The sequence below is a fragment of the Vigna unguiculata genome, chromosome 11 (genome assembly GCF_004118075.2).
Source record: "Vigna unguiculata cultivar IT97K-499-35 chromosome 11, ASM411807v1, whole genome shotgun sequence".
Lineage (NCBI taxonomy): Eukaryota > Viridiplantae > Streptophyta > Magnoliopsida > Fabales > Fabaceae > Vigna > Vigna unguiculata.
This window is the reverse complement of record NC_040289.1, coordinates 39,129,418-39,140,927: the sequence shown is the minus strand read 5'-3', so window position 1 is coordinate 39,140,927 and position 11,510 is coordinate 39,129,418. Positions and strand designations below refer to the sequence as shown.

Genomic DNA, 11,510 nt, shown 5'->3' with positions numbered 1-11,510 from the left:
TAAATGCTATGAAAATTATCACATTTTAGAACTTCATAATGTCTTGATAATCTATCAGAGCAATTGCTACTGTATTGTGGAACAATTAGTGGTCTATAAAAACCAAAACTAATGTTCGTATCAAAAGAATATTCAGGCACTCAACTAGAAATTTGTTCAACTCATCTGGATCGGATAATTACTTCAAGTGCCCTTCCCTTCTGTATAACTAATACCAAACTAAAGATCCACTGAATCATGCTAACACCACACGAAAGATAAACTGCAGTACAACATTAACTCAATTTCATTGATGCAAATTTTTCTGCAAGATCCATAGCCTCGTTAACATGTGCTGCATCTGTACCCTGAAAAAGATAAGCGTACACATCAGTACAATACCAAATAGAATGCACAATGCGTGCCAGAAATTCTCCCAATTAATGAACATTTTTCTTCAATTGTGAAAAATTCAAAGTGACCGAACTCTATTTGGACAAAAGAATTTCAAACTATATAAAATTATGAGATGTCTCCATAAATAAGTCAGGTAGCTCCGTAACGATAAGCCTAGTTTGAAAATAGTGAGGCTGGCACTTGAATTTTCAAAAACTAGTTTTATTTTGGCCAGCGTTTAAGTTCAAATCAAATCCTACAAAAAGTTCCATTATTTTTTTCTACCCCTCTTCTCTAAATAAGTTTTAGAAAAGAGTAATCAATCCCAACAAAACTATAACTAAGATTACATCAAATCAATTCCAAAAAAAACTGGACCAATTAAGAATAATATTAAAGCAATTCAAATTTGCGTACACGGTACATGATCAAGCTTTCAATTAAAACAACGTTTCTGAACCTACTTTGTAAACTAACAAATTTCAATTGCTCTTCGGATTATTGAAATAAGTTTGATATAACTAATAAAAATAATTTCATGACCACACTGGTCGTAATTAAACAATAAACGATTAAAACCCATGGCATCTCGAGCATTATCCTAGACCCTGGAGATTAAATAGTAGTTACTTATGTGCAGAGATTAAAGTAATGAGTCAATAACTAACCTGACCCGTTGCAAGACCACCTTTTCCTTTACCACATCTCCCTTTTAAAGGCCCCAACGCATTACTCAGCCACTCTGCCACATCCAACTTACCTTTATCTCCTTTCTCTGGCACCCCAGCACAAATTACAGCCTTGTTTGTAGATGCATCCGTGCTAAAAACCATCACAGATATGCCCTGTTTAACATCCAGCATCATTAAAAGTTAGTGTCTGATTTTAACAGAAAACTTAAATAACAGGAATATGACATCTCACAAAGCATATTCATCCATATGATGACAACTACTAAATTGGCGCCAGAATTAAAATCAGCAATTACCTTCTTGTCCATGGCTTTTGTAACAGCCTCACGAACAGCAGCTACATCCAGACCAACATCAACACGAGATATGCAAAAAGTTTTCCCCTTAGAAGCTGCAAGCTCAGCTTGCTCAGCTGTAATAATTACAGCTTTACGCTTGTTTTCCTCAGCAATCTGCTTCTGTGCTTTTCTCACTTGATCCTACAAGAAATATGATATTAGTACAATGTATGACTAAATGCATGAGCAAATTGAAGGACAAGAAATAAAAACAAAAATGCCTGCAAATACATTCCACACATATAAAATACCTGTAGTCGGGCTATCTTGGCCTTGATGTCAGCTTTCTTGGCAGCAGGAATTGATATAGTTTCGACATTGCTTTTCAATGATGAAACTTTCTGTTAAAGGAAAAAGAAAATCAAGTGAATACAATTCTGGAAGGGAAAGATAAGTATGCTCCATATCTATAATCTATCTGCTAGGAAAATCATTGTTGATAATGAAGAAAAAGAAAAGGAGATCAAGAGACAATCATGTGAAAGAGGGCATGCACTAACTTCAGCTGTTAGGCTCCCAACTATGGTGTTTATATATTCAGATAATACTAAGTGCATGACGGTGGATCAAGACAGACATATCAGTATACAACTACATATTCTAGCTGCCCAAAAGGAGAGAAAAATAAAGCAAAAACTTATTAGAATACATTAAATCCCAGTCTAGTAGTATATCCATACCATTGTAGCAGATAAACTCCCATCTTCCTTCAAAGCTAAAAAGAAAGGAACTTTCAATGCATAATAAATGTATTTATCAGTTTTTCTATTAGTTTAGTAATTCAATCAAGACTTCATGTTAACGGTCTCAAGTATTTCTAACTTTCCAGTATACTGAATAAGTTCCATTAGGCCTTGATATTGGGTTCAAAACTAGGAAATTTTATAAGCCCAACATCTAGTTTGATAACTGTCCTTAAAACAAGCAATTCCAATGCCCAATTTGGCAGCTGGTTCAGCTAGTTGTATGCTAGTTCTGTTTTCTCATAATAAGTCATTAGATGTTATGGAGCCAAGCATTTTGACCTGTTGAATTGGCCAACTAACTAGAATAGAAAGGAAAAAAGTACAAGCCTGATTTTCCAGAAAATCTTATATGAACAGAAACCCAAATACCAACCTCTTCCAACAAACTTCCATCTAACTTAGCTGCGTCATCTACTTGCTGCTCCAACTCATCTGCCACTTTCATTGCATCATGAGCACGATCAGTTGTGACAGCTGTTATTCTGCGTATGCCTTTTGCAATGCCCTCCTCAGATAAAAGTGCAAAAGCTTTTGCCTCTCGTGTGTTTGAAATATGGGTGCCTAGATCATCAACTAAAAATGAAGAGCCTCGAATAATAAAGAAAAAAAGACCTTCAAAGGAAACATTAGCTATAATATTCACCTCCACATAATTCTGATGAAATAGATAACCATTTATCATTCGCAGGGTCAGCAAGAAGATCCTCAACTTTTTGTCCAATTGACACAACTCTAACAGGATCGGGATAGACCTACACCAAGGCAGAATATTGAGGAACATGATCCAGGATACGATAACCAAAAACTGTGAAATGACATTACTTACTTCACCGAAAACAGCTCGTAAACCATTGATACGCTTGGCTTCAGCAAGAGTTGCCTCCTTTGCACTAACATCCAATTCAGCTTTAATTTGCTCATTAACAATTGCCTCGATTTTCCTTAAATTGTCGGCATCAACAGGCTTGCCTGATCATTAAAGCTTAGTAAACAACAACTATTTACACTAGCAATATTCTAGCAGTCCAATTGAACAAACTTTACCATGAGAAAAGTCGAATCTCAATTTTTCAGGTAGAACAATGGATCCTTTCTGGTCAACGTGATTGCCAAGTACTTCCTGCATTCAACATAGGAAATTTCAGCAAGCACACAGATCAGTAAGGGGAATGGCACGTCTTCATTCAGTGGCATTATCATCATACCCTAAGAGCAAAGTTTAATATGTGCGTGCAGGTATGGTTAGGGGCTATGAGGGCACGTCTTCCATAGTCAACCTACAAAAGTTATGAAATATACAAAATAAATGAGGAATACATAGAAGAAAAGTACTGATAGATAACCAAAACAAATTGGAGGTATTTGAAGTCCCGGAAAGTGAACAAATAATGGAGAAATTGGAGTCAAGGACTAATAATAAAAGTAAGAAGTACAGAGAAAAAAAAAATTAAAAATATATATATAGACCTTGCATGCTACTCTGTCACCAACAGAGACACCGGTCCCATTACCAATGTGAAGAACAAAGCCTCCGTAAACTTGAGTGTTATGCACTTGAAATGAACCAAGTGTACCCTCAAGTGATCCAGTATCAAAAATCTGCATCCGTAAAAAAAGGAGAGTGCATCACTTGCATCGAACTAACAAATTCAACAGGTAGAATCTTTTATTTTCAGTCCCTGTTTTCATGCAAGTTGGCTAATTCCAGGCATATTTGCCTTATATTTCCCATTAGCAAAATACATCAAAATATCATGTTCTGCACATTATAACTCAGACCATTTTTATTTTACTGTTTCATATGTCAAAGGCATTAATGTTAAAACGCCGAGTATTATTTCACCATTATTCTCTTCTAGTTTTGCTACTTAATATGCTCAAGCAAACAAACAAAACTATATTGAAAATATAACATATAATTTATTTAAAAGGCCTCATACCTGACCACCTTGCTCAGCATAGAAGCTTGTAGATTCCAGAACTAAACCAACATCATGACCAGCATTAATGGTATCAACAAACTCAGAACCAGTATATATTGCTTGTACCACACTCTCATGGTCCTATGATAAGAAATGGTGAGGAACAGAAATCAATGGAAGGAATAGAAGTTCAGTAGAATATCAAGTCTATAAACAGACTTGAAAAGTTTAATACAACAGCTCAACCAATAACCAAAATATAATGTCTGCTTCATTATGTCTCCTTCCAGTTAGTAAGTTGAAAATATGCAAGCCATCAAAATATCAAGTTTAATCAAAGAAGAAAGGTTGGGGGCAAGAGAACCAATAGTAGAAACTCCTCTGTTCAATAGCTATTCGTAACAAAACTACCTTGAACCAAGCATATTTGAAGCTATCATCTGTTGGGGATATGCCCCTTTTGTGCAATGCGGAGGTAGCATCAGCATCCATGACAATGGCCCCACCAGCTTGCTGACAATGACAAAAGAAAGTTGTGGGAGAAGCAGAAAAAAGAAAAAATGAGTGTTAATATCAGTCAAGGATTAGTTTATTTAACCTTTAAATATATCAGGTGTTTAACAAATAAGAAACTTATGCACAGAAAAGAAGCATTCAAGCAATTAAAATACCTTTGTTTGAGCACTTCTGGATCTCTCTCTTGCAGCCTCCATTGCCTTATCAAAACCTTTAACATCAACAACTAATCCCTTTTCTTCAGCCATCAGCTGATACAACAGGAAAATGTTAGGAAAAAAAAAAAAAACAAAGGCATAGCATAGACTCACAGTTCCATACAGCATTAAAGTGAACCAATCCACCTACCTGAGTGAGATCTAATGGGAATCCATATGTATCCCACAAGACAAATGCTTCCTATAATCAAGAGACAACTGCATGAGAAATATCCCATAGGTCTATTGAAAACAACATGGAATGACATATTGAATAATAAAATCAACAGTTCAACACTGGTGTATTTGTGCATTATTGCAAATGTGATTATAACACAATCAACAAATCATTATGATAAAATTAAAGGAATTAATGGTTATGGATAAAAACAACAGAATTTTAAAGTTGAAATGAAAAGAATTTCATTTAAATCACTTCCCCAAAGACAGATAAAAAATGACACAACAAAAAAAAATCTGAGCTAAGTGAAATTTCACAAACATATTTGTTTGCTTGAATTTTAAATAGACGGCATATACTTGCAAATACATATGACTACAAGGTAACTGAAAATAACAGGTTCTACTTGCCTCCCCACTCAGTGTCTTTCCTTGAACATGTTGAACAGCTGTCTCAAATTTCTCAATACCCTGGGAAAAGGAAAAACAGTCGGGTTTTCTTATAATCTTTAAATGTATAACATGAAAAAGAAAATGGCAAAAACCATCTAAAGCAATGAATAAAGTACACAAGAATCAAAACTAATTTGAGAAATGGCTGTCATTAAGATTGACTAATGAAAACCCATAAATATACAGGAGCATATGCCTATGGTCACCTTAATTAAGGTTCTTCCAAAGCTTTCCTCCTCCTCTTCAATTACATTCCGAATGTGTGTTTCCTGTTGTTTTAGCTCAGGGAAAACATCACCCATCAAATTCACCACCACACTTACAAGCCTGGGAATCAGTAAAAATGAGGACAGAACATTACAAATAGAATGTATGTACACATATTTATACAAACACGGAATCATTGGAGAATGAACTCAGCAACAATTCCGTAAAGAAATGTACAAAATTTGAAAAAAAATAAATAAATAAACAGGTGAAAGAATTCATTTAAGAAAGAATGTCATCGAAAATGAAAGAAAAACACAGTAGAGAACAGAACTAAGAGAGAATATATGAGTTTACTACAAACTAAATTGATTACAAAAAAATCAATTTACAAGTAGAAAGTTTACACATACACATAATTAATACATTCCCAACACTAACAGACTCTCACCACTGTGTCACGGAAAAACCAAGAGCCAGCAGTTATGACGACCTGTCAGGATGTTGCTGAAGGTTAAACATGCAGTACAGCTGAATTATTAGCCAACCTAACTTGATAAGAACCTAGGGAGAAGCACACCACAAAAACTAGTTGATGCAGTTGCTGGACCAAAGCCCAATAAACTCACTCACTCCAGTCCTATACATTGCAATAGAAACTGAGCATCTCACCATGCTCCACAGTAGTCTTTCTATGCACTGGCACTTTGAGTAGTCTCAGGCCAACAGTACAATGGCAACACAAAAGCTAGCTGTTGTAGTAGAAGAATCTAAGGCCCAGTAAAACCCACACTAGAATCTCATACTTCCAATGTGGGACTCAATCAAGTCCATGACCTTGCAATTGGATCCTAGCATAACTACTCAAACACACATAAATATGTTTTATTATACTTATGGTACCAGGACGCAAAATCTGGCAACCTGTGTTGCACATTATGTTCATCAAGCTAGCGTATCCTTGTCAAGAACATATCAAACAAGGATACAATTAGATACGTATTCTGTGGTATTTCAGAAATTAAAAATAATAAAGTACTTAATATACATAGACAGAGTGCTTGGAAGTTAGAACTGTAGCTTATTGGTAAAACTAATGATCCCGTTTAATGAATTATCGTTGTCCTTTGGGTTAAACCTTATTCCGATAGAATGCTTTATCAGTGAGGGTCCGCAACTTATTAGCACACGCAGAATAAGACAACACTTCCCAAGGCTCCCACACTCTAACCCCTTTTTCTTAAAATAGTCTCAAATATCACATTCCACTGATATTTGTGTGTGTATATAACAATCATAATTTCTTTTAGTCTTATATTTTACTACACTCATTTTTATTTTTATAATATTCCAAACATTAAAATACATAAAATATATAATTTTTGTGATTTATTCCATGAAATCATTTTCAGGATTGATATTTGAGTACCACTTAAGTGACAGCAAATGTTGATAGAAGCAACTCTCACTCTCACTATTTGTATATACACTTGGATAATATTTAATAATAATTTTCAATCTTAATATGTTTTTTAAATTACCATAACATTTATTTTGTTGTTTTTGTGAATTAAATATATGCATAGATATACACTCTCAACGTATTTTAATTTATCCTATATTTATTAACATGAGATGAATCGCCTTTTCAGACATCCGTTGTATCCAATACATGTAACATATCCATGCATCATAACTGGCAACAAAGCTTTACAACAAGATTCGGGCAACAGATTAAATTGTTAACCATTATACATACCCATGGAAAAATCCCTCTTTAGCTTTTAGCACTTCACGTCCATACCGCACAGCTCGACGAAGTATACGTCTCAGAACATACTCACGACCATCATTACCTGAAAATATATGGAAACCAGTCAAATATTAAAATTCCTTAGTTTAATACGGATCTACGTGATGCCCACACAAACTAAAAGTTTTACAGCTAGTATTCCAGATATATAATAATCAAAAAGTCAAAAACCTAAATAGATTGGCTAAGGGAATTTATTTTTTGCAGTGCAGCTACCAACAGACTTAAACCTGTCAATGAAGAACAGGCCTCCCTCCAGCTATGAGAGGGAAAAGACAAAAAAAATGACGTGACTTAAAGCTGCCATTTCGTGACTCGCAATGTCAATGAAAATACCATTCTATAATATCATACCAGGACGAGACCCATCAGCAATGGCAAATGAAAGAGTTCTGATGTGATCTGCAACAACCCTGTATGCCATGTCAACTTTATCTACATCATCTGCTCCAACTTTACCAGAATATGGTCTGGCACCAGTCGCCTGTAAATGGGTTACACAAAAGCAAAATTACATATCAAACAGTTTCCAGTCACAAATATTAAATTAAATACAACTACTAAAAGAAAACAAAAAAACATTAACAAGGGGATCATTCACATAGAAATTTAAAAAATACATGCAAAATCTTAAATGCAAATTCATAAAAGCATTCACAGGATTTTAACACAGCACATGGAAATGCATGCCATGACACATGGAAAATCGTATACGTAACTACATATATTTCTGTAGGAACCATAAGTATTTAAAAATAGAAAGTAAAATCAACATTTTGCATATGTTGGTTATCTAAGGTCAAAAAAGATATTTATTTAAATAGATATTTGAAATTAAGGAGTTGTCCAATGGTATTAGATATCGAGGAAACTTGAGGAATAAAGTTGGTTAATCTAAATGACCTAGTTCTGTCCAAGGTGCACAAACAGAAAACAAGAAGAAAAAAACACAATTTAATGTGATTCAACTTACAGTGAATTACAAGTTTGCATCCATTGTAGGCAAAGGTAGTAAAACTTTAAAAAATCACTATAGACAATGGGTACCAGCCGGACAATCAACATTTAATTCCGTGGTAATTTTTATAGACTTACATTAATTACATATTTAAACGTTCCAATAGAACCTATTTATACAAACTGATAACTATGAGTTCAGATAGGTTAGGTAATGCTCTCTCCGCTTGATATCATGTGTACACAGTCTGCTATAAAAGTGATAAGTGATACTACATTACAGAATTACCTGCTGACTACCATCAAACACAAGGGAAATATAATAAACTCCAATGCCTTCACCGACATACCTTCTGAATAACATCAAAGATTGGCAAGAAGACATCAGTGTCGTAATTGCTCATTTTGTTCTGTAGTACAGAGGTCAATCGTTCAAAACCCAGGCCTGTATCGACATGCTTTGCTGGAAGCGACTTAAGAGAGCCATCAGCCTCCCTATTGAACTGTTACCAGGTAAAGATAGTCACATACATACAGATCCATGGTGACAGAATAAGACTGCATGCTAAAATGGATTCTAGTACCAACTTAACTTAGCAAAGTACATAAATGAGAGGAGAAAAATTATTGGTCTCTGTAAATCATTTTAGTACCTGAATAAAGACAAGATTCCATATCTCAATGCAAGTAGGATCATCGTTATTAACCAATGATGCAGCATCACGGTTACCAATTCTGTCAAAATGTATTTCAGTGCAAGGTCCACAAGGACCAGTATCACCCATTTCCCAGAAATTGTCCTATCCAAAGATACAGATTTAGTAAGATATGCAGGCTTGGTTCAGACAGAAATTACAGTACAATACTAAATTTTAATTTTGTATGCCATATGATTCTTATGAAAAAAAGTTGCATTCTAGTTGTTTTCTTAGAGGAAAGGTGAAATGGTCCCAGCATTCATTTGAGAAACCCAAATAATCTTTTAATTGACAGTATAATTTCAATTATTACTCGCCAATAACTACCTGCAGTCACACTGTTACCCATTAAGTACGAAAAATAATTTATCATCACATGATAAAAATAGAGTAACAAGTTGTCCGTGAAATAACATCCATCCATGTATTTTGCTCTAATACTAGTATAAAATAATCCATATTGTTTACTACAACATTAATATGATTTTGTTTCACATTTTAATTTAAGACATGGTGAAAGCATACTTTACATCCAAAAGGAAGCACACGTCCAGGAGGCAAAAACTTTAGCCATATATCTCTAGCCTCAATATCAGGGGCAAGACCAGCCTTGTCATCACCACCAAAATATGTGGCATACATGCGATCTGAAGGTAACTTGTAAACCTGAAGCACAAAACAGAAGTTCATGATTTGAACTTAACAAGAGCAAAAGTTATGGATTATATAAATCAAGAAGTCAAATGACCACCGACTTCGCAATTTAAAAATGTAGCACAATACCATAGATGCAAGTTAAGCATTCCAATTTATTTTTTTCATAGGAAGTGATCATTAAGTTATCCATAATTAGCAAGTAGTAGAGGCCCTTAAATGTGATAGCCAATGTCAAGATTGCAGTTGACAATTGAACACTAACAAAATCCTGCATAATATTTAAGTCACAATAAAAGTACTCAATGCATTAATAGTGGGCATGGTGCAATTGATGGAGTGGAAGTTGGAAGTGCTGTTGACAGTGATGGAAAAATTGCTAAATGAAAGTGTAACTGGACACCAGAAGACCAACTTACCACCACAAGAAACGCACAAATTAAGCAAACAAAATGTTTACAGGTGGGGTAGCTGTAGTTAATTACTAGGTAGCTGCTAGTTATTAGATATCATTCTCATGGACAAAGCACTTGGCATAGTGATCTAACATAACAATATCAATGTTTACAACAAAGAGGATCATAATTCAAGATGCAAAATATGAACTCCAACCAATAAAACATACTTCGGTTAGAAGCTCCCACGCCCAGCTGATGGCTTCTGCTTTAAAGTAATCCCCAAAGGACCAATTTCCCAACATCTCAAAGAAGGTGTGATGGTAGGTGTCCTTCCCTACATCATCAAGATCATTGTGTTTACCACCAGCTCGAATGCACTTTTGTGTGTTGCAAGCACGAGAGAGTTTACTCAAGGCAGTGTTGGGATCCGCAGTACCCAAAAAAATTGGCTTGAACTGGTTCATACCTATCATCACACCACAAATAAACCTTAACACCGTAAATTTTTCCCGGAAATCAAATAACGCAATGTTATTAACTTACTATTATCACCAATATATATATCAACAAATATGAATACTCTCCACTACAAAAACCTCTTTAACACCTACCATTTCCCTCTTCCCTCTCTTCTCTCACCATAAAAATGTTAATGTTAACAAATTATCACAACGTATTCAGCATCACTTCATATTTCAAGTCAAAACCCTTACCGCCACCACGACCATTTCCAATTCCAAACATAGCATGGCAAACGTTGACTTGAAGAAGAATTTGAAAAAAATCCACACACATAATCACTCATCGGGAAACATACCAGCGTTGGCGAAGAGAAGAGTGGGGTCATTGAAGGGGACGACGGGGCTGGACTTCCAGTTGACGTGATTCTTGCCTTCGAAGAAACCCATGAAAGTGTCCCTCACGCGCTTCGCCGGCCACTCCTCATCGTGAGTCCCAGCTCCGGGCATGGCTGCGACGGAAGACGACGGAGAATGAAGAGATCTGGCGGCGCGAAAGGGGACTGACAGTGGTAGTAGCGGCGGCGGAAGAGGGTTACAGTTTCGAAAGGAAATGAACAAAGCTCTTACACCAAATCCTCTTTTCATTCACTCATCTAGTAGTGTCTTGGTTTTTTTTAAGGCGAGTTGGAACAAACGAACAATTCCACCTCTCCAAATATTATGTAATAACTATTTTTCTTTTATGAAATTATTATTGGGCCATTTTATTTGGTCAACTAATCGCATTACAGACCCATTTTTGCCGGCAGGCCCGAGTTTTTGGAGACGATAATTTGTTTATTCTCCGATTAGCGAAGATTTTTGGAGTTTAACTATCTCTCACTGAAAAAGTGTAGCGAGTAT

The 11,510-nt window shown here is 35.4% G+C and overlaps 1 protein-coding gene across 1 annotated transcript; it reads right to left on the bottom strand.

Moving 5' to 3' along the window:
- Nucleotides 1–11,310, bottom strand: LOC114169116 (alanine--tRNA ligase). Its single transcript, XM_028054146.1, has 23 exons — nt 10,964–11,310; nt 10,374–10,612; nt 9,620–9,760; nt 9,050–9,196; nt 8,747–8,899; nt 7,794–7,923; nt 7,386–7,482; nt 5,626–5,746; nt 5,378–5,437; nt 4,938–4,988; nt 4,745–4,840; nt 4,485–4,586; nt 4,092–4,214; nt 3,619–3,750; nt 3,357–3,428; nt 3,196–3,271; nt 2,978–3,120; nt 2,795–2,903; nt 2,525–2,712; nt 1,657–1,746; nt 1,364–1,546; nt 1,044–1,220; nt 1–347 (listed from the first exon to the last, which is right to left on the bottom strand). The coding sequence occupies exons 1-23, from the start codon at nt 11,250–11,252 to the stop codon at nt 276–278; spliced, it is 2,991 nt and encodes a 996-aa protein (XP_027909947.1). The 5' UTR covers nt 11,253–11,310; the 3' UTR covers nt 1–275.
- Between the last annotated feature and the right edge of the window lie 200 nt (nt 11,311–11,510).